Consider the following 25,992-nt stretch of genomic DNA (forward strand, 5'->3'; position numbering starts at 1 on the left):
CAAAATTAGTTGGCCTTGAATTGGAAGTTCCTTAATTCTCATTTTGGCTGCCGTTCACTTCAGACATTTATGCGTTTCCTTGTATGGTGGCCGGGTGTTGCCGGGACACTTGAAACAAAGAATGAATCTGACATTTATTGAGTGTTTATTATGCACCAGGGGATTCAGCATTTCACATTTTTCATCCTTCTAAGTATCCTATTAGGTAGATGCTGCTATTATGTTTATTTTATTTTATTTTATTTTAATTTTTTTTAATGTTCTATTTATTTTTGAGACAGAGAGAGACAGAGCATAAGCAGGGAAGGGGCAGAGAGTGAAAGAGACACAGAATCCAAAGCAGGCTCCAGGCTCTGAGCTGTCAGCACAGAGTCCAGTGCGGGGCTCGAACTCACGAACTGTGAGATCATGATCTGAGCCGAAGTCTGACGCTTAACTGACTGATAACACCCAGGCGCCCCAACAAGTTTGAATTTAAAAATTTTTTTTTTTTCAACGTTTTTTATTTATTTTTGGGACAGAGAGAGACAGAGCATGAACGGGGGAGGGTCAGAGAGAGAGGGAGACACAGAATCGGAAACAGGCTCCAGGCTCCGAGCCATCAGCCCAGAGCCTGACGCGGGGCTCGAACTCACGGACCGCGAGATCGTGACCTGGCTGAAGTCGGACGCTTAACCGACTGCGCCACCCAGGCGCCCCAACAAGTTTGAATTTTAAATGCTAGTAAGAAACATGAGTGGTTCAGAGGGGAGCCACTGGACATTTTTAAGCAGGGAAATGGTCTTAAAAGAGCTTTTTCTGGGGAAGTCTGACAACAGCTGGGGTTTCTGGTTGGAATTGGTCTCAGCCTCTTGACTAAGAGGGGTAAGGCTTCTGCTGTGCATAAAAGCATTCCAGGTCGCAATGACCTACTTCCAGTAATTTAAAGTCTGGAAACAAATGAACTACTGAAAACACGAGGAAAAGTGATCTCAGCTGGGTGGTGTTTCAAGCATGTCTGCAGATGGCTTTAGATACAGGGAGGGCTCCTTTAGTTCAGTTGAAAGCAGTTTCAATTTTTCGTGGCAAATTTTAATGCTGGAAACACACGCGAACGTTCTTTTTATTTCAGTTCCTGGAATGTGCTTGTTCAAGTTGCTCTGAAATTCTCTTCTGTGTCGTGCAGGTTGTGAATGAAGAGCGTGTCCGAAAAGACTTTGAATCCAGCGTGGATGTAGTTCAGGAAATTAAATTTAAGTCGAGGATCAGAGGGGCTGAAGACTGGACGCCCCCTAGATTTCAAATCATATTCAGTGTTCACCCACCACTCAAGTAAGTCCAGGTTGCTGCTTGGGCCTCCAATCCAGGTAGCACAAGTCGAGATGGCCCCCACTCGTGGAGCCATGGCTTCCTCTTCGTGGAAGTCGAGGAAGGGGAAAAAATAACACACCAGGGGACAAAGAAAGTTTTGTTTTAGGAATAGGAAAAGTTGGGCATATTTTTCTGAATTAGCTTCTTAGCATCCTGTTTATCATGGGTTTTGGAGGGCTTGCGGGTAAGTTTGACAAGTTGAGAGTTTAACCATGTCCTTAATTATGTACATTATATAGCAATTAAAAATCAAGTAGGTTTAAAGGGCATATTCTTTAAGTAGCTAATATTGAACCTTAAAAACCATATACAACAAATTTATTTATTTATTTATTTATTTATTTATTTATTTATAAAGTTTATTTATTTTATTTTAAGAGAGAGAGAGAGTGTGAGCAGGAGAGGGACAGAGAGTGGGGGGTGGGGAGAATCCCAAGCAGGCTCCACGCTGTCAGCCTGGAGCTCGATGCAGGGCTGGAACCCACAGACCTGTGGGATCATGACCTGAGCTGAAGCCAAGAGTCAGACGCTTAACCAACTGAGGCACCCAGGCACCCCGACAGGGGGACATTTTTTAACCAGTTACAGTCTTTCCATTCCTCTTGGCTTGTATTTAATGTGGCACCCAAACTACAGTGTAAAGAAGGGATGGTGAAGGTTATTGCCCGGGTCCCATGGAAGTGCCTTCTAGGCTCTGTGTTACGTTTTCTTTTAAGAGAATGCCAGGAAGGTCTCTGGGGCGGCTCGGGCAGAAGAGCTCCTTCTCCAGGACTTGCAAGGGGTCACTTTCCTTAGCAAGGGGTGACTCTTCTCTAGCATTTCCCTATGTCCTCTCTAAGGGACATGGGTAGGGTTCTGTACATTTTTACCTCGACCTTTTTTGCTGACCCCAAACTGTAATAAAATTTTATAACTTTCTTCATATTTCTAAATCACATGTGAAGTTGTGAAATCAATAGTTCAATAGAAAACCCTCCAGTAGACTGTCTCTCACCAGAAACGTCTGATACTTCTGTCTTCTAATGCCTCTTACTCATCTGAATTTCTTTGGATCCATTTGTCAACTTCCCAAGTGCATTACTTCTTGGTGTTTCGTCTCCCTGAACTTTCTCCAATGCATTATGTGTCTTAAATTCTGTCTGATAAGGAACCTGTGCCCTCACAGCGAGAAGTCTCTAAAGATCCCATTGCGGAAGAGTTATTCATGAGACTTACTTCTGCTTTGGTGGTAGCTGGGGCTTTCAGAAGACCCACCAATCTCAACTCTAGAATAAAAAACTCTATCAAATAATCCTATTTTTTCTCCAGATGAAAAGTGATAAAATTAAGGCTCCAAGCCAAGACAAGTACCGTGATGTCAATTTCTTTTCTAATCAGTTGAGAAATGCTCCGTTGACCATTTCTGAAATGTAACCGTCATCATTTTCTGTACTCAGGAGGGATCTCGTGGTAGCAGCCCAGAATTTTTTATGTGCTGGCTGTGGAACTCCAATAGAACCTAGTAAGTATGGACAGTGCATCACCTGCTTAGTGTTCGGTCACAGGGCAAAGGGGAGCAAAGTTGGAGAGCGCATTGTTTTTATGAGAGATGCCTTTGATGAGGAGTTGTTCTAGGAACTTCACAATTCTTATCTAACTCAAGAGAGTTGCCCTCTCTTCCGCGAAGAAGCCATCGTAACTTACAAGGCTGTAAGTGGGCCTTATAAGGCCATTGGTGGGCCTGTTACCTCTTGGCCTCATCCCCTAGGGCACTCAGCTCCAGCCACATGGCCTCCCGGCTTTTCCTTAAAGGAGGCAGGCTCACTGCTGACTTAGGGATTTTCATCTGTGGTTTTCTCCCCTTAGAATGACATCCGCATGGCTGGTTCCCTTACTTCCCTCACATCTTCATTCAGAAATTAATGAGGTTTTCTCTGGCTGCCCTTTTGAAACTGTCTGCCTTGCCACACTCCTGGCCACCAACATCCATGTGTACTCTACATTACCCTTCCTTTCGATTTTTATTCCAGTACTTATCTTGCTAAAATATTCTTTTAGATTTTACTGGTTTTTCTTACCATTGTCTGTGTACCTGTCTAGATTCTAAGTTTCCTGAGGACAGACGTGTTGTCTGTTTCATTCACTGCTCCTACAAGAGCACCTGGTGCGTGGTTGTTCCTTAAAAGAAACTTAAAAGATTTTACTGGTTTTTCTTACCATTGTCTGTGTCCCTGTCTAGATTCTAAGTTCCCTGAGGACAGACATGTTGTCTGTTTCATTCACATGCTCCTACAAGAGCACCTGGTGCGTGGTTGTTCCTTAAAAGAAACTTAAAAGATTTTACTGGTTTTTCTTACCATTGTCTGTGTCCCTGTCTAGATTCTAAGTTCCCTGAGGACAGACATGTTGTCTGTTTCATTCACATGCTCCTACAAGAGCACCCGGTGCGTGGTTGTTCCTTAAAAGAAACTTGTTGAACGATTGAATGGCCTATCAAGGAGCTAGCCAAACTCCTCTGAGAGGGTTTGAAGAGGTGGCCTGAGGGGATCATTCCTGGGTGAGCCGAAGCCTAGATCAGGCTTCTTCCAGGCAGAAATGCAAATTGCCCACTCCAGACTAGGAATCTCTTGTTCTGCTTCTGAGGGTAGCCATAGGCCTGACCTGTGGAAGGCAGGGAAGAGAAGCTTTGCTGGAAAGGGTCCCTTGGCCTTTGATGGAAAGTGTTGGAAAGAAAAAGACTTTGGGGACCTCCCCCTCAAGAAATAAAAATAGAAAACAGAAATCTGTCTGGGATTCTGGGCCTGCCATTCTTTACAGTTATAACTAGTTTTCTTTAAGTGACTCAGCCTCCCGGCTAGTTTAGTAGGGACCACATCTATTTGGTTAACCACTATATCCTGGTGCCTCAGTATCTGCATGATTGAGAGCATGAGTCAGAAACTATGAACATGTGACTGTGATTCCACCAACTTTTTAAGTATTTCCCCAAGCTTGTTCAACTGTGGAGATGTATGCCTGCCCTGGTGACATGATTGTGGTCCTTCACCCATCGAGCCTGCTTACAGGAAGGCGTAGACATCAGCAACGTTTGTAACAAAATAGAAAGTCAAGAGTGTTATGGGATTTACAGCACAGGAACTGAATCTGGGCTCGTGGGGCTGGGAGTGAGAAGTTCTGCAGGGAAGTGATGGGCCCCAGAAGCGTGTGTGTGTGTGTGTGTGTGTGTGTGTGTGTGTGTGTGTGTTGGGAAGGGTTAGGGGTCACCAGGAGCAAAGGGCCTGCAGCAATGGCAGAGAAGTCCTGTGTGACTGGAGAGTAATGAGGACAGGAGAACACATGCTGAAGAGGTACCCAGGGCACAGAGAGTAGATACATTATCAGCCAATGTAGGCAATTTTGGACTTTTCCTATGAGCTTCCTATATAGTTCTTAGGATATATTTTGACTCTTTATTTTAAGATATATTTAGACTTACAGAAGAGTTGCAAAAATGGTACAGGGGCATTCCGTATTTCCTTCACCCAGCTTTTCCTAATGTTAACATCTTACAAAAATGACAATATGATCATTAAAACTAAGAACTTAGCATTGGTACACGTCTATGAACTCAACCACAGACTTCATTCAGATTTCACCAATGACCTAGAATTACACATGGCATTTAGTTGTCAGGTCTCCTCCGTCTCCTCCAATCTCACACACCCTGAACCATTTGAAAAGTGAACGGACAACATGACGTTTTACCCTTTAATGCTTCAGCATGTTTTAAAAGTAAGGATGATGAACAGTTAGCATACCAAGGAAAGTTAATAACAACTCTCTAATATTCTCTCATACCAATCCATATTCACCTGCTGTTCTCAAGATGTCATTATAGCTAATTTTTCCATCCAGACTCTAACCATGTTTAATACATTGCGTTTAACTATCATTTCTCTTTAGCCACCTTTATTCTAGAACTGCACTATCCAACATGGTAGTCACTAGCTCATGTGGCTATTTAAAATTTAATTTAAATTAATTAAATGGGTTTTTTTTGAAGTTTATTTTGAGAGAGACAGAGAGAGAGAGAGAGAGAGAGAGAGAAAGAGAGAGAGAGAGAGAGAGAGAGAGAGAGAGAGAATCCCAAGCAGGCTCCACACTGTCAGCACGGAGCCCATTGTGGAGCTCGAACTCACAAACCACAAGATCAAGAACTGAGCTGAAATCAAGAGTCGGTAGCTCAACTGATTAATTAAAGTTAAAAATCCAGGGACACCTGGGTGGCTCAGTTGGTTAAGCATCTGATTTTGGCTCAGGCCATGATGTTGCTGTTCATGGGTTCAAGTCCCACGTCAGGCTCTATGCTGACAGCTCAGAGCCTGGAGCCTGCTTCAGATTCTGTGTCTCCCTCCCTGTCTCTCTCTCTGCCCCTCCCCAGGCTCCTGCTCTGTCTCTTTTTCTCTCTCAAAAATAAACATCGAAAAGAAAATAAAAATAAGTAAATATATTTTAAAAATTTATAAATGAGTGAATAAATAAAGTTAAAAACCCAGTTCCTCAAGCACGCTAGCTACATTGCAAGTGCTCAGTAGCCTCATGGGGCTAGTAACTGGTCTGTTGGAGGGCACGGGCTTAGAACATTTCCATCCTCACAGAAAGTTCTGTGGGACAACACTATTCTGGAATTTTTCCTTCCTATTTATTTTTCTGTGACCTTGCCTTTTCCTCAGCTGAGAGCAGTTCTGGTTTAGAGCAGGATTTCTCAACCTCAGGACCACTGACTTTGTCATCCAGGGCCGTCCTGTGCATTGTAGGGCATCCAGTAGCATCACTAGAGGTCGCCAGTGGCTCCGTGAAACTGTCCCCAGATATCTCCGAATGTTCTTAGGGAGAAAAAAATTACTCCTGGCCCGGAACCACTGGTTTAGGATATGTTGTTTTGCTCTGTTTGAATGAACGGACTGAAGAAACCAAGAGAGGTAGACATAATTGATTCTGTATGGACAGAGTAGTGCTTAGTATATATTCAATGAAATTTGATGAGTGAGCGACTAGGTATTGAAATGTTGGGAAAGTAGATGTTAGGGGAAGATGAATTACATCAGGAACATGTACTGTCTCCTTCTGCCCCCCTCCTCTTCCCATTTTGCTAAGTTTGATCAGAAATGGTGAGTGGAAGGGTCAGAGTATACCTCATTTTGCCCATTTTATATAAAATGTATCAAGGCCCCGTCACAAGCGAAGTAATACTCATTATCTGCCAAATCAGAAATCTTAATCCAGGGCGGGAAGTAGACACAATGCAAAAGACTTCTCCAGATTTCAAATTTGAGAAGTCAGACATAAACATGAGCTCTTAAGGTCTTAATGATAATTCATCAACCCCAGAGAGACGTCTGTACACACATATTTATAGTTGAACCTGAGTGTTTGTGATTCCATATTTGCAAAATCATCTACTCGATAAAATTTATTTGTGACCACAAAATCATGACTCATGGTGTTTTCATAGTCAAGCACGGATATGCACAAAACACCAAAACTTTGAGTCGCCCGAAATTTGAGTTGCCCCGAAGCACACATTTGCAGCCGAAGCTGAAGAAGGCGATGCTCTGCCTTCTTTTTTATCTCTCGTACTGTAAACAAGGTCTTCTTGTGGTTTATTTAGCACCCCCCCCCGTTTCTTTTTTCACACTTTTGCCTTTTTTTGTCGGTGATTTAGCTGTTTTAAACACCCCCCACATGTAATGCTAAAGTGCTGTGTAGTGTTACTAAGCCCAAGAAGGTTGTGATTTGCTTTATGGAAAATGTACGTGCATCAGATAAGCTTCATTCGGGCATGAGTTACAGTGCTGTTGGCCCTGAATTCAATGATATAAATAAAAAAAATATATATGTGTATTTTTAAAGCTTATTTATTTAAGAGAGACAGCACACGTGCACATGAGTGGAAAAGGGCAAAGAGAGAGGGGGAGAGAATCCCAAGCAGGCTCCACGCTGTCAGCACAGAGCCTGATGCGGGGGCTTGATTTCATGAACCGTGAGATCATGACTTTAGCTGAAATCAGGAGTCAGACGCTTAGTCGACTGAGCCACCCAGGTGCCCTAACAAAATACATTAAATAAGGTATCATTAATCAGAAAACACACAAAAAACAAGATTATATATTGATGGGTTGGCAAAAATATTGTTACTAGAGGCTCACAGGAATCTAGCCCTGTATTTTACTCCGGGACACCCTTCAGTACTCACTAATTCGGTATTCAAGGCAACTTTGTAGAACATAAACTATTGTAAATAATAAGAATCATTAAGAATCACACTGGGTGTGACCTGGGTCGGAGGAATAATTTGGGCAGGCGCAAAGGCATTATTAGCTCTTTGCCCTTGCCCTCATCCAATGCAGCAGAGGAAGAGTGGGATATAATGGCCAAAAGCTAGAGCGTCAGGCCAGATGTGAGGGGGAATCCCACTCGCCTGCTTACTGTTTGTGTGTCTCTGGCATGTGGTTTAACTTCACCGGCTGTGCTCTCATCAGCAAAATAGGGAAAGTAATAGTCCCTGCCTCTTAAAGTTTTGAGCAGAGAACGACACAGTGTATGTAAGACATTTAACCAGCGTAAGACACGGAGTAAGTGTTCGATAAACATTTGCTCCTGCAGGCACTCGGGCCTTATTTATTTTTCGTTCTTTCTTTATTTTTTGGAAATACGTGTGCAGAAGCAAATAGGAATAACCATGTACCTAACTCATGGAAAGCACATGGTGTCTAAAGTATCCTTCAGGCAACATTTCATGAAGACATAAGTGGCCTTGTTTGTTTTTGAAGCTGGTATTTAAGGAAGCTGGATGTAGAATCTGCAGTGTGCCAGGTTCTGTGGTGGCTGCTTTCCCATCCACAGTTTCACTTAATCTTCACAAGATGTATCATCTAATATGTCTATGATGCCTTATGGTATTTAAATGACAAAGAAACCCATGAGTTAAATGGCGCATGTAAATATCAGCCTTGCTCATCTTAGACTCGATATCGAGGGAGGGACACGCAGGAGACTTAACTGAATTGTTGCCTTCTTTAACTGCGTGCTAGGCACCCAAGTATGTATTGCATTTGTCTCTGTGCTTTTTGCTTGTCAGTGTGTTTTGCTAGCTATATTTCTGAAAGCCACGTGTGTTCATTTTACCAAATTCAAAAAATGTGAAGAACAAAAACCCTTCTCCCCCACCGTCCCCAGAAGTAGTCACTATCGGCTTTTTGGTGGGGATCCTCTTGGACTGTGCCTGTGTATTTTTCAAAACAAAATCAAGATCACATTATACATATTTGTAACTGGGCGCTCACTGCCCATGGGCTAAAATGTATTTCGTAGGCTCTCTGGCATTTCACTATGGAGTGCATCATACTTCCTTAACTAGTTGCTTCTTAATGTGTGTTTAGATTGCTACCCCCTCCACTATAAATGTGCTATAATGAACACTTTTCTATGTCTCCACGCGTGCATGTTAGCACTTCTGTCTGGTGTCACAGAAGTAGGATTCCTGCCGCATGTTGAAGAATTAAAGTGTATCATGGAACTTTCCTCCTAAACAATAGCCTCCTGTCAGCCCTGTGAGTACCCGCCCCGGTACCTCACCTGCTCTGGATGCTCTAAATTTGTGACAGTCTGATGCAAAACCAAGGAGTTCGCTCTGCTAACACACGTCTTTGTTACTGAGGTCGTTTCTCAACGTCATTACTGGCTATTTGCATTCCGTGTTTCCCTGTATCGCCTATTCCCATCCTTTGTGCATTTTTGTGTTTTTTTTTTTTTTCTCACTGATTTATCCAGGAAGTTTTTTTGGGTGTCACTCCCTAACTGTGTACATATTGTGCTTTACAATTTACAAAGCACTTTTCGTTATGTGAGATATCCTGGCATCTGGTTCTGAGTTGGCTTCTTACGGCCTCAGGACAGTTAGCTTGAAGCGATTCCGGCCAGCCCTCAGGCCGCCTGCCAGAGGGAGACAGAGTCTGGACTCCCACCAGATTTCCGCACTCCGAATCTCATGTTCTTTTGACTCCACTGCAGTTTACAATGCCCATCTTCCAAATTCAGGAGTGTTTGGGGAGGTTTCTGTTTTCCTGACAACTGTTTCCACAAAGCAAAGCTCATGAGCGGCCGTAATGCGTGGCCTCCAGTCCCCACGGCCTTCAGTCCCCACCGGATCTTTCCCAGGCGCTGTGAGGTGGAGTATGGTGCTCACGGCACAAACCCAGCAGTCTTGAACGTGGGGTGGGAAGGGGAAGTAGGGGTGGAGGAGGGTACGTTGCCAGCCCAGGCGAGCTGCGCTCACGTCCCGTGTGCTCACCCTCCCGTGTGCCCTGCAGAGTTTGTGAAGCGGCTGCGGTACTGCGAATACCTGGGGAAGTACTTCTGTGACTGCTGTCACTCCTACGCGGAGACCTGCATCCCTGCCCGGATCCTCACCTTGTGGGACTTCAGGAAGTACTACGTCAGCAATTTCTCCAAACGGCTGCTGGACGGCCTGTGGCACCAGCCGGTTTTCAATTTGCTGAGCGTTGGCCACAGCCTGTATGCCAAGGCCAAGGAGCTAGACAGAGTGAGGGTGAGCGGCTGCCTCTGCGGGGGAGGCCGGGCCAGAGGCTCGGAGGGCCCTGCGATGGCAGATGCCACCGTCTCAAGGGACCCAGACAGACCCTCCAAGGGGTGGGTTTACCACCAGCGGATGGAGCGTCAGCTTCAGGGCCTTTTCCAAGACCCCGTACCACATTTTATATTTATGCATAGTTCTGCACGTACACGTAGCTTTTGAAATTTGTTTATTATTATTTTCAAAATAAAATTGTTTATATTTCAGGGATACAGCATGATAATTTGATATACAAATACAAGTGAAATAATCACCACTCAAGCTAATTAACCTATCCATCTCCTTGCAGCCACCTTTTGTGTGTGTGTGTGTGTGTGTGTGTGTATGGTGGGAGCACCTGAAATTTACTCTCTCAGGAAGTTTCCAGTATTCAATACACTTATGATTAACTATAGTCATCATACCATCTATTAGATCTCTAGACTTACTCATCCGACAGAACCCCAACTTCGTTCCCTTTGACCGATGTCTTCCCATTTGCCCCACCTCCCCACCCCCCACCCCGCCCCAGTAGCTTCTGTTCAACAACTCTCTGCTTCTGTGTATTTGACCTTTTAAGATTCCACATAGAAGTGAGGCCCATGCAGCTTTTTCCTTTCTCTGTCTGCCTTATTTCACTTAACATAATGCCCCCCAGGTTCACCCATGTTGTCACAAACGGCAGGATCTCCATTTTTTGTGCGTAGTTTTGTGTTCTCCTCAAAGAGGGCCCCCACCCCAACGGTTATGTAAGCTTCAGGCCCCACAATAGTTGGGTCCATCCTGGACCCTCTGCGGATCTCTGGACTCAGTCACGATCCCCTGCTATATCGACTGTTTACTTCAAAGACTTGTTTTATAGAGTTGTAGCCTTTCAAAGTGAGAAATAACATTTAGACTTAACTTCTACATTTTCTGTGTCATTTATCACATTAACTTTTCCCCCCCGTTTGGTGTCTTCCTTTAGGAAACCCGGGAGCAACTTTTTCATATCAAGAAGCTGTTGAGGACCTGCCGGTTTGCTGAAAGGTACTAGTGTTTGGCTGGGACAGGCCAGGCCTGGGTCCAGGAGGGCTGGGCGCCCCCACATACCTTCCAGTCCCCTGTGTGCCACCTGGTCCCAGCTCCCCCAGTCCACAGGGCCCCTTAGCACAGCACCTACTTCGGTCTCCCCTTGGTGATGCAGACCGTATTGTTAAAGTCACTAAACCTTCTGGCTCACTAGCAGTGAATGTAACGTGTTAGAAGAATTGGCCAGTACAGGGATGAAATCACTCTAGTTTTCAGTTGTGATAAAATACACGTAACCAAATACACCGTCTTAACCATTTTAAGGGCACAATTCCGTGCCCTTAAGTACATGCACATTCTTCGGCAACCGTCACCGCCATCCAAGCACATAACTTTTTGTATCTTGCGAAACTGAAATTCTACATCCATTGAGCAGTAACTCTCTCTTCCCCCCTCCCACCCCGCCCCTGTAGCGCCTGGCAACCACCATCCTACTTATTGTCTCTATGAAGTTGATGACCGCGGGTACCTCATAATAGGACAGTCACACAGCATCTTTCCTTTTGTGACTGGCTTATCGCACCCAGCAGAATGCCCTTGAGGTTGCACCTGTGTTGCAGCACGTGTCAGGACTCCCTTCCTTTTTTAGGGCTGAAAAAGATTCCATTGTATGTATCTGCCACATTTTGTTTACGCATTCATCACCAGAAACGTTGCTTCCATCCACCTTCTAGCTGATGTGAATAGTGTTGCTATGAGCATGGGTGTTATCAACGGCCTTTTAAAAACCCCCGATAGAGGAGCATGTCGAACTGTCATTGGTTGTATAGTATTCTATACTAGGACGTGGTATTGATTTAAGTATTATTCTCTTATTCATAGATTTTTTTTATCTAATAGATTTTAATATCTTAATGTTAAAATAGATTTTTAATATCCTTATAGATATTAAACCCAGTAGATTTTAATACCTAATAGATATTTAGATAGGTTTTTAATGTCTTGTGTTATTAAAAAACTAGGTTTTAGCTGAATCTCTGTGCACGTCCATAAATACGTCCTTAGGATTAATTTCTAGAGCTGGAATTTCTGGAAGCCATGGCCATAGAGGTATGGGCATGAATTCATTGACAGAGATAGAATTTTTTAAGTGGAAAAAGAGGTTGTTACTCAAGGGGTTAAGATTATTTGTTATAGTAGGTGGGATCATAGTCTCTAAAATATTGTTTTGTTTTAAAGCTTTGTTCAGTTTCTGATCTTTATTTAATGATAACGTATTGCTTTTGAATTAAATTTCTTGGGGAGGAGCATGTCTCCGGTAGTCATTGGGCCTAACCTGTACCTACCTCATGGCCTTGGTGTGACAGGTTAATTACTTCTCAGGCTCTCAGTTTTCTTGTCTGTAACATATTGTTATATGTAACAATACCCACAATTATTACTGTCTACAAAAATTTCTTGAAATTTTCTTTTCTCTGCTTCAGATAAGGTCTCATGCAAAGACCAGGGAAAAAGCACAAACAGATCTTGTGTGTTAAACACATACGCAGGGTGCCCTGAGGATGCAGAAAAGGTGTCTGAAGGGGTGGGGTGGGGAAGAGGACCACGAGGCTTCCTAAGCCTGAGCTTGAAGAGCGAGTTGGACTGAAGAAGAAGGGTCAGGGATCCCCCGGGAAGAGGAAGCCTCGGGGGGCCAGCACCCCTGGCTGCATGGAGAATTCAACACAGCCTGGCGTTACTGGAATGTCAAATCCAGGGTAGGCAGCGGCTGGCTTGGGAATGCAGTGCATGGTGATGCCACTGACTGATTTAGGAAATTCAGAAGGAGATGAGTAGGAGTCGGAGAAAGTTATGTTCAGTTTTGAATGTCCTTGGGACACACAGGAGGCTGTGATCGGCTCACAGTTGGATGCTCGAGCCTTAGGCTGTGTGCTGGACTCGTGGATGAGGGGAGTCCCACACCTGCCTGTGAGCGGTGATTCTCCTGCTGGCTGGGACAAGGGTCCACCTGCTGATGGTTGAAATTGAGCTGAAATGAACAAGGTAGTGCTTGTTATCTCAGTTATAGGTTTTTACGTCTCGAAAAATAGATTTGCAGTTGTCTTTCACTCAGCGAAACCCTGCCCATGGGCAGGCTGCGAGAGGCGTGTTTTTCTGCTGGTTCAGCCTTCTGAAATCCGCTTTTGTAGAATTTTAAGTTCCTGGCTTCCAAACAGACTTGCAAAACGTAAGGTGGTAAGGCTAACTTGCTCTTGGGCTTTTTTTTTTTTTTTAATTGAGCTCAAAAAAATGAAGTGTGAGTGCCAGAAACAACAACTGCCTGCCCCCCACCCTCTTGTGTCCCCACCGCTGTGTGGGTGGGTGCCTGAATTACTCTTTGTTTCCTCTCTGGCAGCACGTTAAAGGAGTTTGAGCAGGTGCCGAGGCACTTGACTAATGAGCTCCACCTGTTCTCCCTGGACGATCTGGTCAGGGTCAAGAAAAAGCTGCTGTTGCCCTTGCTCAAGGACATTCTAAAAGCTTCCCTCGCACATGTGGCCAGCTGTGAGGTAAGGGTTCACCTGGAACTGGTGTGTCCCCAAGCTGTCCCTTCCACATCAGGACCTGTGGCGGGTGTTCTACACGTCACCCCCTTTTAACCCCACAAATCCTGCGGAAAGTGCTGGGAGCGCCCTTCCCAGATGAGAGATGAGGTTCAGAGCGATTCGGTGACAGCCCTGGCAGGTGGCAGGGCCGGGATGCAGGCCTGAGCCAAGTGCCTTCCTAGGGAACCAAGCCCTGCTTGGGGCCTTCCTTGACTCCCGTCTGCCCTGACGTGTCAAGTACAGCCATGTGGACTCGGGATCCAGTGCAACAAGAGCTCTGTGTCCGCATGAATTCAAGAATTGTAGTGCAGCCCTCAGAAACAAAAGCAGATCATTTAAAAGCACACATGTAAAATCATGACCTTTCCCGGTGCCTCAAACTACCTCGATGTGAAATTTCTCGGTGCAACACACACATGTGCATGTTCCGTTCGAATCCATTTACTATAGCGTGAGATAGCATCCTGTTCCTTCTAGAGGCTGCAACTACAGACACTTAAAACTGACGTGTGTAAAGTTCTGCAAAATAGGAACCTGGCTTCTCCATCAAAAGAAACATTGCCAATGAGGATAGTAACTCTCCGGCTCCTTCTCTTACAGCTGTGTCAAGGAAAGGGCTTCATTTGTGAATTTTGTCAGAGTGCCGCGGTCATCTTCCCATTTCAGACCGAAACGTGTAGAAGATGTTCAGGTATCTTCATAGCTTCATAACGTAAGCTTACTAACAGCTTAATAACCGAAACAGAAAATTAACTTAAGGGCTACTTAATAACTTAAGCCCAGTGTTGTTTGAAGTATATGATGCTGGTGTGTGCTTGTATGTTGGATGGGAGCTAATGGAATTTGGGGTGCATGGGGAGGAGTGTGTGGGTGGGGCAGGGATGAAGGGTGAGGCCTTCCTGTACAGCGTTTGGAGAGAAGAGTGGTTCCCCTCTGGCCCGTGCCCCACTTCTTTTACAGCAGGGCAAGCACTCCACAGCCACTGCCCCAGTTATGGGATTGGATCACAATCATGCCTAAGGCTGAGGTGCTGTCTCTGGCTTCTTTTGCGCTGCACTGGCAGATTGTGGAGTTGTTGTGGAGACCGTGTAGCCCAAAAGACCTAATGCATTTGCTATCTGGCTCTTCGCAGAAGAGATTTTTAGACCTTGTTTTACTGTATGTGTTAACCCTCCAGGAAGTCCCGTGATCTCTAAACCGTTTCATGGGAGCAATCTGGCAATGCATTCTGCCTTTACCCTTGGTAAGAGCTGCTCCTCCTCTTTGACCCCCTCCAGCGCTGTCTCCGCTAACCTGTTAGGCAGAATCATTAGGCTGTATCGCAGGAGAGGCTCCCCAGCAGACAAACTCCAAGCCACAGGTTTGCAAGCAGAAAGCTCACTGGGGCATGTCAGGCTCAGCACCCGTGGGAGCGTGAAGTCAACAGGGCTTGGCAGAGGGACGAGTTGAGCTGGATATGGTGGCCTTGAAGGCTTAGCACATCTCAGGGCACTCTGGAGCAGGGTGGCCTTCACTGTCGTCACATAGTCGGTCAGGGACCAGCCAAGCCTTTAAACCCAGGGTTGACCAGTCACCCACCAGATGCGAGCCAGTGTCCGCATGCAGAGATGACCTTGAGGGAGGCAGCTCTCTCCAGTTAGGGCCATTTCCAGTGAAGGCCACCTCCTCAGCTGTCAGCAGCTGAGGGAACAGTCTTTGGGCAGATCTGGGGGCACTATAGTATCAGGCTCTCTCAGCCTCAGGTCCATGACTTAGTGGGGACTTCATAATCGCTTAGTTTCAACCTGCCTCATTTCTTGTCGGATGACTCTGGTTTCTGGGTTCAGACCACCTCTCTCCCCGGGATGGGGATGACCATCTGTACATACGTGAGCAAGCAAGACAGCCCCTTTGCTGATAGCTGTCCCCTCTGCTCATAGGGTGTAGAGCCTGCTTTCACAAGCGGTGTTTCCAGTCGTCCGGGTGCCCCCGGTGTGCGAGGATCACAGCTAGGAGAAGACTTTCGGAAAGTTTACCCTCTGCGGCATCATGATGCACCGAGCATTGTGAAAAAGACTCTTCAGTATGCCTCGTAACACCAATTTGTGTCTATTATTGATAACATTGTTTTAGATTTTGAGTATTGTATATTAAGAATGGCCGATATTACATATATTTAATGTTTTCAAAAGAATTCAGATTGTTATTAAGCATTAACTTGTTACTGGTGGTTTTGTTTACACATGTTCAATGTTTTTGCTGCTACTGTTTTTTTTAAAGAGTTTTTCGGATACTTCCTAAATTGTATTTGAGTGGTTGTGTATACCTAATATCGGATCCTATTTTTTTTTATGAATTATCACTGACAAGACAGATGACTCCGTTCCTCTTCCTGTAAAGTTTGTCTTGTGAAATGGATCGGTACTTCCAATGAACAAAAGTGCGACCCACAATCTATCTGCTCGGAAGTTTTTTCCGCCTTAAATGCCATTTTGTAATTGTATCAGTGTTACAGACTCGGCTCGTTCCTGGGTTCGTATGGAGAATGTACGTTGTTTCTGCAGTTACATCTATTTCGAGATGAGCTTGAGTTGCTTAGCCGTGCCCGGAGGCCCTGCTTGACGCAGTCACCTCTACGTGGCGCTCTCAGAAGTGCACATCTTTGTTATCTCTCTTCCCCACACCAAGTCAAGGGAGGCATGGATGAGTAGAACTTCACACCTGCCCTTTAGGATGTAGTCTCATACATATAACACTGAACATAAAGTGTTTGCAGAAAATACTGTAATAACATTAAAATACTAGTAATTACTAGTAAAATACTAGTAATAACATTAAAATCACAGACATCACCTTAAGAGGTTAAAGGAATCACTATGCTTTCTTGAGACATGGGAGTCTGTTTTTTTGTTTTACCTGCTACATTCTTTCTCCTACTTGAGAAGGGCCCTGGGCCTGGATTCCTTCCTGGAACATCTTCAGCCTGGAGCACAAGTGTCATATCCCCTGGGGTTCATGTGCCTTAACTAAACGTATTCAGATGAACTTCTCAAACAGTACAGGCAGGCCGTAGAGTGGCACTGGTCCTCCCCTAATCCCATCCAGTGCGTGTGTGTGTGCGTGTGTGTGCGTGTGTGTGTGTGTGTGTGTGTGTGTGGTATTTAGTGGGATAATATCGAACACATGAAAGAAATGAGTGTCTCCCACCAATCTGGTATCTTCTCCTTCTGTCACTTGTTTTCCCATCCCAGATGCATCCAGAGCTGTGCACCCACTCATTATTTAAGCTAGGTCTCTTTTAAATATAAATTTAGGTCCATGGGATGAGATAAACAAGGTCAAATTTAAAGCAGTGTTTTATTCCTGCCCATAGTTTATATTCCCTCTTGGGAGTCAAGGATTGGCATGGTATGTTAATATCACCTGTCTGTGAGATTCATGTCAGTGTCTTCATTTCACAAGTAAGAAAACAGGCTGAGAGAAGAGGAACAACCCACAGGTAGTGCACGGGACAGCTGGAGTTGGCTCTCGAGTCTGCCTGCCTCCAAAGCCCGTGATCCTAGCCCCTACCTATGTGGTATCTTTTGGAGACAATACAAACAAAAGAAACCAATTTCTAACTGGTAAGTGCGGTCCAAGCCTCAGTTCGTGGCATGGGGCTGAGTGCCTTCTCAGTCTCTTGCATTGATTTGAGGAAGTTTCTGTGGCTTATGCATTGCTTGAAGGGCTCTGTGTTCGGGCTGCTGTGTTTGTAAGGCACTGGTATGTGTATGTGTGGGAGACACATCTTTGATGTTGAGGAAGAGGGCATGGCAGCTGCCAGGAAGTGATGCTTTTGACTTTTTATTTTGAGGCATATCGAGGCAATATAAATAACCATTCTATGGGGTTGGCTGAGACGTGGTTCCTCCCCACGTGGTATTAGACGGGTTTTCCCCGCAAGGTGCCTGTTAGAACAAAGAAGCCACCTCCACGCACGGGCAGCAGTCTGCAGGGAAGTGATTCACTGTGAAATATGTTGCTTTTTGATGGGATTTACTCATTGTCCTAGTTTTTCCACGTAACTCTTCCCTGGCCGCCAGAAGGAAGATGAGGACTTGGTCTTTCTCATCAGGCTATCATCCGCCGTGAGGCCTCGAGTGGCAGTGCTGGGATCCCAGTGATTACTTTGGCCTTTACGCCGTTGCTTAAAGAATTCCAGTAACGTGTCGCTTACAGTTGTGGCTCTCAGCTGCAGGCAGGGAGTTATACCAGGGGACGTGGAGTGAGGAGGGATGAGTCATCTCAAAGATGTCCTAGTGGGTTGGCTTGGGTGAGAATTATTGGGTCGATTCCCAGGTCTGCTGCTTTGTATTCGTGTGGCTCTGGGAGAGATACTTTGACGATCTGTGCCTCTGTAAAATGGGGGATAATAAATCTATACAGTTGATAGGAGGATTAGAAATGAAAATGAAGCACCCAGCAGAGGGCCTGGTACAAGCAATTATTAAGTGGTAATAATTAGATCTAGACAGATTAAATGCTGAGTTATACCACCTATTTTCTGTGTACCTTTGTGGAAGTTACTCTGTATCTCAGTTTAGTCTGAGGATTAGAGCAATACCCACCCCATCCCACCCCGCCCCGCAAAAAGCCACGTTGAAGTTCTCAGTCCAGGTACCTATGATGTGACCTTCTTTGGAAATGGGTGTTTGATGATGTAGTTAAGATGAGGTCCTCCTGGGTTAGGGGACCCTAATCTAATGATGGGTGTTCTTACGAGAAAAGGGAAGTTTGGACAGAGATAGACACACGGAAATCACAGGGAGAGCGTCACGTGAAGGAGACGTGGGGCCACGTGTCTGTAAGTCAAGGAACCCTGAGCACTGCCGGCAGCCGGCAGACCCTAGCAGGGAGGTGTGAAGCCGGTCCTCCCTCACGGCCTCACAAAGGAACAAGCCCTACCCACACCTTGACTCTGAACGTCTAGCATCCAGAACCATGAGAAAATGAACGCCCGTTGTTTTAACCCACTTGGTTTGTGGTCATTTGTCGGCGCAGCCCTAGGAAACCGACGCACCAACGTCCGGCGTTGTTAGGAGGGCTAGATGGTGATTAAGTAGCACGCTTCCTGGTGCCAGAGAGGCGTCATCCAGTCTGGACCCCTGACCTTCAGGCATCAAGACACAGAGAATGGACTCTGAAAGATAACAATGGCATGGAAACCATACCATCTGTAGGTCGGTGGGCGTCTGGACAGACAGAGATCCCCAAACAGAGCAATGACGACCGAGCACTGCCTCCACCTTTCCTACTTCTGCTCTGGAGCTTTGGAGAGAACGGCCACCCTTAGGTGCCACGAGTTTGGAAGGTGCTAGTCTGAATCATGGTGGGGTGGGTGAGGGAAGTGGCTGTTACCTAAGGTTAAAAAGCAAATTAATCCGTCTTGATTTTCAGATTTAACATACATTGGAATATACCTTCAGACAAATCTTGAGTGAGGCTTTGATTACGAGCCCCTTGTCTGCCCGGGGCTAGAGGCGGATTGGGGCTCATTGCTGGCCACACTCATGGGCGTCTGTGTCTAACAGGGGACAGGTTCTAGTGGCCCTGCCCCATCGCAGTCCCCTGTGGGGGACCTCAGAGGGTGAGAGGGACTTGTGACGTAAAAGGTCGTTGTGGTGTCCTAGGGAATAACTTTGGCTGTGGCCAAAATAGGTCACTTTTGTAGCCCTTTGCTGAAGATGCTAAGAGTGTCCGTCTAGAACAGGGCTCCAACTTCAGCTCAAGTCTCAGGCATCTCTGGGGTAACCATCAGGCAGAGGAGAAGATCCATATCACTGTGGAGAAAGATCCATTGCAAAGGCCACAAAGGAGATAAGCAGAGTATTTGTCAAAGTATGAACTGGAGCTAGAGGCTGAGTGCACGCTGAAGAGGAAGTTGGCAGCACGGTCCCCAGCCCTGGGGGTGGGGAACACAGCACAGACTCAGGGGTCAAGGTGCCCACAGTCGCCCCTAGGGAAGCCAGCAGGGGCAGGGCGACAGGTAAATAGCAGAGAGCAGGTATAGTCAAAACACTACAGGAGTGGCAGGATCCACTTGGGACACCACGAGCGCTCGTGGAGACTGATCCGGAAGGCTCAGGCAGACGCCACAGTGAACGGGAGGGTGGGAAGAGGCCCCAGGAGAGGGAGAGCAGCCCAGAGACTTCTCTGAGGAAGGGCGAGTACACAAACACAAAACTGAGGGATTTACCTAAGGAGGAAGCCAGAAAGGCTAGCAGGACCCAGAACGTGGAGCCTAGAGAACGTGAGACCAGTGGGCATGATGGGCTTTGGATTCTACAGGAGGCAGGGAAGCTTTGAAAGAATTTTTGAAACATTTATTCATTTTGGGGAGGCAGAGCACGAGTGGGGAAGGGGCAGAGAGAGAGGGAGACACAGAATCTGAAGCAGGCTCCAGGCTCCGAGCTGTCAGCACAGAGCCCGACGTGGGGCTCGAACTCACGGACCGCGAGATCGTGACCGGAGCCGAAGTCAGACGCTGACCCAACAGAGCGACCCAGGTACACCCCCCCCCTTTTTTTTTTAAGTTTATGTATTTATTTTGAGAGACAGCATATGTGTGCGGGGGGGGGGGGGCTCAGAGAGAGAGAGGGAGAGAGAGAGAATCCCAAGCAGGCTTCACACTGTCAGCACAGAGCATAATGTAGGGCTTGAACTCGTGAACCGTGAGATCACAACCTGAGCTGAGGTCAGATGCTTAATCGACTGAGCCCCTCAGGCGCCCCTGAAGGATTTTGAGAGAGAGAGGCTCACCACTGAACCTCCACATAGGAAGATAATATTGGGTCCGGGTTGAGGATGGATGATGGGAGCCCAGGAATTGTCCGCCGACCAGCTGTCGTGATGACATTCTGAACAAGGGCTTCCATGGAAGAAATGGGAAAGGGAAGATGCTTGAAGACATGGGGAAGAACTGGGGTGAGGAGAATAAGGAATTTATCTCAGGCATAAAATTCGAAGGAACCCAAAAACTCAGGATTCAAGAAAGATCATCAATGGTTTAAAAACTTAATGTAAAAAAATTCACAATGAACGAAATTCAACATTTCAGATAAAGACAGGATCCTGCCCTGCCCTGGCCCGAATGGGCCTCACGCATCTCCCGCGAACCCCAGCCGTGGGAAGAACACAGGAGACACTGAGGCCACGGACGATGTGTTGGAAACTGAGGAGTCTGGGCGGGAGGTACGAGAGGAAGGCCTCTGCTAACATTTACAGAGCCTGTGCCAGAAAGCAAACCTCAGGCCCACATACCAGATCACTAACTACGTAAAAATTACACAAGATTCATTTTATCCTCCTACTGTGATGAATATGCCTTCATCAGGACCCAGGAAGGCAGGGTTGGATTCAAACTTGAGACTCCATGGGGCGCCTGGGTGGCACAGTCTGTTGAGCGTTTGACTCTTGGTTTCGGCTCAGGTCATGATCTCACAGTTGGCGAGTTCGAGCCCTGCATCAGGCTCTGAGCTGTCAGTGCAGAGCCTGCTTGGGATTCTCTCTCTCTCCCTCTCTCTCTGCCCCTCCCCTGCTTGTACTCTATAAATAAAACAAACAAACAAGCCTGAGACTCTTGGTGCTCTGGAGCATGATGGCTCAGAGCTAGCTGCGACCTGCCCTTTTTCTCATCCTGTCTCTGGCTTCATCCCGCAAGCTGCTGCTCCGAGCTCCTGGTGGGGACAGCATAGTTCACCTTTAGGAGACTGGTCCAAGGGAAAGGTCCTGACTGTCCTCTGTAGGTGGTCTGGGGCCACAAGGCAGGAAATTCTGGGGTGCCCAGAGCACCATCTGAAAGGAGGGGCGGGCCTTGGAAGGACATGTCCCCTGGGTCTTTGTTCCATCACCTGTGGGGAGGGACAGAGCCAGAGGAAGGCCACAGCGGGGCCTCGGGCTCCCAGATCTAAGGGCCCAGTGACCCCAGGCAGGGGGGTGCGGGAAGGGCAGCAGTGTGGAGGCAGGAACATAGCAAGACGAGGGTGAGGGGCAGCCCCGGCACGAGAGGTGAAGTGCAGAGGAAGGTACAGAATTTGTCTAAGCTCTATGGTCAATCTCTGGGATTCTTAGTCCTCTTGACGAGGAGAGCTGCTCCTAGTCGAGAGGAAGTGGAAGAGGCGGTTTTTCTGTTTTGTGCTGAGGTTTTCCAATTGTGTGCGCATTCTACCCGCCGCAGCCTCACTCATGAAAGCACTGTTTTAGTTTCCAGTGAAGTGGAAGGGAAACCCCCATTCCCCTTTTCACACCAGTTGGGGAATTGTTTATTCAGAGATAGAGATCCTTCAGTGTTCGTTTTAAGGAAGCGTGCTCCTAAAGGATGTTGACAAATGAAACAGTGTAATTCTCGACTTCATCCCTTTTTGGAGACAACCGAGAAGGTTCGTGACCGAGGCTTTCCGTGCGTGGTGTTTGCTGATGTGAAACCAGCTGAGACCTGGTGCAGGACTGAAGGCCCAGCTCCTCCCCGACATGTCTGCAAGGTTCTTTCAGTAAGAAGAGGAACCTGGGGTGTGGAGGTGCTGCGTGGAAGCATTAGATCAGCAGACCTGGTGTCCAGAGTCAGGGGCCCGTGCACTATCTTTCCACTCACAGAGCTGTCCCATCACCTCCCCAGGCAAAGGTAGAGAAGCTTCTAATTGCCCACTTGGGACATGTCCCCTTCTGCCACCTCCCTACCCCTCTGATATTGATCTCATCCTCTGTCCCATCCACTTGAGCACACTTCAACATTAAAAACAAACGAATGAAGACCTTCCATAGGTCATTTATTGAGCAAGTACTATTGCCAGACACATAAAGATGCCTTTGGCGAAGGGCTTCACTATAGATCGGAACCCTTTCCCCTGTCCTCTGCTTACTATGGATTCCACAAGTGTCCAACAAGAGCACACTGCCTTCCCACTGAAGGCGGAAGGCCCTGCAGGACAGCTTCTTTGTCACCATCCAACAGGAAATGGCTTATTAGTAGCTGGTAGACAATCTTTATTACATCAAGTTAACAGATAGTGGTCTCCATCCACCATGGGCTGCAAGAAAACAAGAAGGAAGGTGTGTCTATGGCTTGTGGCATATCCACCAACATCTGGCTTTCCTCTTCACGGGCACACAGTTAAACTACGTGTCACCTGGGTGAGCCACTGTGGATTGAAGTACAAGTGGAGGCGATGTACAGTACTTCTGGTCTAGCCCTAAACGTCCTCCTTGGCTTTTCCCTCCCACGTTCCTCTCTGGCTGTCTGGAAGCAAAGGACTGCATGACAGAAGAGCCACACAATGGAAAAAGCCTAGCCCCCTGAGTGGTTGTTTGAAGGAGATCTACTCATAAGCATGGCATCTGCATTAGACTTGGCATGATTGAAACTGAACTTTTATTTTATTCAGTTACTGAGATTTGGTGATGCTTGTTACGGCAGCATAACCCAGTCTTCCCTGACTAATACAAGAAGCCCTGATGCCTGTTGCCAAGTGGATCAGCAGGTGGGGGACAGTTTCATCACACAGATGGCAAAAGCTATTCTACTACCTCTAAGTCACCCACTAGCCTCTAGTATCCCTTATATCAAAAAATAAATGAATAAACAGAAGGGAAAAATTTTTTGGCCTCACATTCATCTCCATTTTCACTTCCATGTTCTTTTTCACAGCCCCATTTTTGAAAGAAGAGTCTTTAATTTTTTTCTTCATTTCCACACCTCCTGTTTTCTCCTCTACTTAATCAATAGAGTTTCTATTTCAACAATTCCATCCAAACTGTCAAGGTCACTAGTAATATCTTTGTTACCGAATTCAATTATCATCTCGTTGTTTTCATCTTAGTCTGTCCCTCAGGAGCATCCCTGTGTATATTTTTTTACAACTTTAACAATATGTAAAAATGGAAAATCACTAGACTAGAATTAAATTCACCACATTTATTTAATGGTGAATATCTCTGTAGAGTGAGATTAGAAAAAATTTCTTTTGTAAACTTTACCATATAGAATATGTATCATTTGGCAAGTCACGTCTAGGGGCACCTAAGTCAGTTAAGCATCTGACTTCGGCTCAGGTCATGATCTCATGGCTCGTGAGTTTGAGCCCCACATCGGGCTCTGTGCTGACAGCTCGGAGCCTGGAGCCTGCTTCGGATTGTGTGTCTCTCTCTGCCCCTCCTCCACTTGTGCCCTCTCTCTCTCTCTCTCTCTCAAAAATAAACATTAAAAAAAATCGCATCTGCACTACAACCATGTTTCTGCCCCCCGCCACCCCCTAAGAATTTCCTTTACATCGGACAACTTGTCTTTGGAATGTGAGGGTGATTGGCCCATGGGCATGATGGGAATGCAAAGCGGAGGATTAAGGTGGGAAACCTACATCTGAAGGCTGGCTCAGATGCTTTCAAGTTGTGCGACATTGACCAGGGCCTTTCACTTCTCTGAGTCTTTTCTTCTCATCTAGAAAGTGAGGTAGCACATCCACCTTGTGGGGTTGGTTTGGGCATCAAATAAGAGAATGTAAGTGAAAGCTGCTATAACGTAAAGCTCTATAGAGACGTAACTTAGAACACTACTCTCTTCTGACGCCAAAGCTCGTAGGAAACTGACACTTGTGGTTTCTACTCTCAAAGCCCATGGAAATGACTATTGGCTTTCTGTGAGCTAACGTGACACTTTGACTACGCCCCGGCCAGCCTTCCGGGGTACACACCACCTTCTTGACCAGTCATTCTATCCAGGGGGCCACTCTTGGTGGCCATGGTCAACACAGAGAGTCACTTCCCAGCCAACCTTCCTTCACTGTCAAAGCCGGGACTGGCCAACGTTCAAAGTGTTGGATATCTGTTTTTTGAACACCTGGCTCCTGGTAAGAGGGTGCCTACAAATATGTCACTTTTCTCCACCTAGACTTCAAGTCACTGAGAAGATATGTTGTTATGGAAAAGGTCATTAAGTAGCCTCAGAGGCAAACGTAAGGTCAGTGTGCACACCTCGTCCTGGGAAACAGGTGTGTTTTAGTACCTGACAGAAGTGGATTAGTAATCACATTCCAGACTCTAAATGTGGACACTCTCATCATATACAGTTTAGTCTCCAACAAATTTTCACTCAGAGCACCCTCTTCCCGGGACCCAGATGTACAAAAAATAAATACTTCTCCTGCCTTGGGAATATAATTCAGGTTTTGTTGCTTGCTAGACCTGTGAGCCTTTCGTCAATCTCCCCTGTAGAGGTTGTGGCGAAGTATGATTGAGACCCTGTATGTGAAAGCATTTGAAGCCTGTGAAGTGCCACTCAAATGTCATCTTCTCTCAAGACACCCCACACGTGTTTAGGGGCGTTCAGCAGGAAGGTGATTTACAATTGACAAAGTGCCATATTTCTGTGGCTTTTATGCCCGAGTCCCCTCTCTGACTCTTAGCCAGAGAAGAGAAAGCAGAGGAAATCTGGTTTTAGCTGTGAGGGACCCAGGGAGTGGGTAACTGGAAAGAGGAACGTGTGTATGGGCGTGTGGGAGAGACACAAGCCAAACTCACCCACTTCTAACTATTCCCTCGGCCTTCCCGGCTGAACGAACCCATGCTGACCCGTAATGTGTTCTCTCCCTTGTCCTGCGCCAACTTCAGCGCTGGAGGCACGCGAGGACTTCAAACTGTAATTCTTTACGCTCATGGTTTTGCTTCTGTCAACAGCATCGGAGCCTGTGCTGTCTGGTAAAAAGAAGGAAATTAATATTTATCACATATCTATTATGTAGTAGAGACTGAGGTTTTATATTTTAAAATGAGTGGCCAGAAAATGGCATTGATGCTCAGTTTTCAGTAACGCGGAGGAGACAGACTGCAAAGATTTGGGGCCACAGCATTCTTCTGGCAGAAAGAACGCCAAATACGAAAGACGCAAGGTGCAAAGGAGGCTTCTATGTGCAAAAACCAGATGGAAGGTCATGGCTGGAGGAACTCGGGGAGGGAGCAGAGAGCAGGCAGGAGCTTGATCATGTAGGGCTGCCCAAGCCATGGTGAGAGTCTGCATTTTACTCTGTGTGCCACAGGAATCCGCTGGGGGTTATGCGAAGGGGAGTCTGTGCTCTGCGTTGAAAGTTATCACCTGGAGAAGGACGTGTGTAGGGGAGGAGACCGTGGCTGGTGATCAGCTGGAGGTGGTTCCAGATCCAGGTAAGAGATGATGGTGCCCGGAATGGCCATGGTGGCAGTGGAGTCAGAGAAGAGCTGATGGTCTGTCGTTCAGCCATCAACAGCCTGATTAAGAGCTCGGAATGTACTTCTGCTCTGATGCGCGGTGAACCAAAATTATGTCTTTGGCCACGATCACCACGAGGCGCCGACACAGCACACGGGGAGATGGGCTGAGATCGAAATCTCCCCCCTCTCTCTCCTTGATTTCTACAACTGTTCGCATCGTTTAGGAAAGAGGGGGAAAGTCATCCATTTCTACAGCAG

At 46.4% G+C, this 25,992-nt stretch overlaps 1 protein-coding gene across 7 annotated transcripts in view; it reads left to right on the forward strand.

The window, feature by feature from the left end:
• Window positions 1-15,971, forward strand: part of RUBCNL (rubicon like autophagy enhancer) — a 38,430-nt gene extending 22,459 nt beyond the window's left edge. For 5 of the 7 annotated variants that reach the window (XM_042971837.1, XM_042971947.1, XM_042972005.1 and 2 more), the window contains 7 exons: window positions 1,166-1,311; window positions 2,787-2,851; window positions 9,681-9,919; window positions 10,911-10,972; window positions 13,350-13,503; window positions 14,140-14,230; window positions 14,717-15,548. In XM_042971837.1, the coding sequence (XP_042827771.1) occupies window positions 1,166-1,311; window positions 2,787-2,851; window positions 9,681-9,919; window positions 10,911-10,972; window positions 13,350-13,503; window positions 14,140-14,230; window positions 14,717-14,988 (1,029 nt within the window). In that variant the 3' untranslated portion in view covers window positions 14,989-15,548. Of the gene's footprint in view, window positions 1-1,165; window positions 1,312-2,786; window positions 2,852-9,680; window positions 9,920-10,910; window positions 10,973-13,349; window positions 13,504-14,139; window positions 14,231-14,716 lie in introns of all 7 variants that reach the window. The other 2 variants (XM_042972066.1, XM_042972126.1) reach the window with 2 other exon arrangements.
• The last annotated feature ends 10,021 nt before the right edge of the window (window positions 15,972-25,992 follow it).

Source organism: Panthera tigris, chromosome A1 (genome assembly GCF_018350195.1).
Source record: "Panthera tigris isolate Pti1 chromosome A1, P.tigris_Pti1_mat1.1, whole genome shotgun sequence".
Taxonomy (NCBI): Eukaryota; Metazoa; Chordata; class Mammalia; order Carnivora; family Felidae; genus Panthera; species Panthera tigris.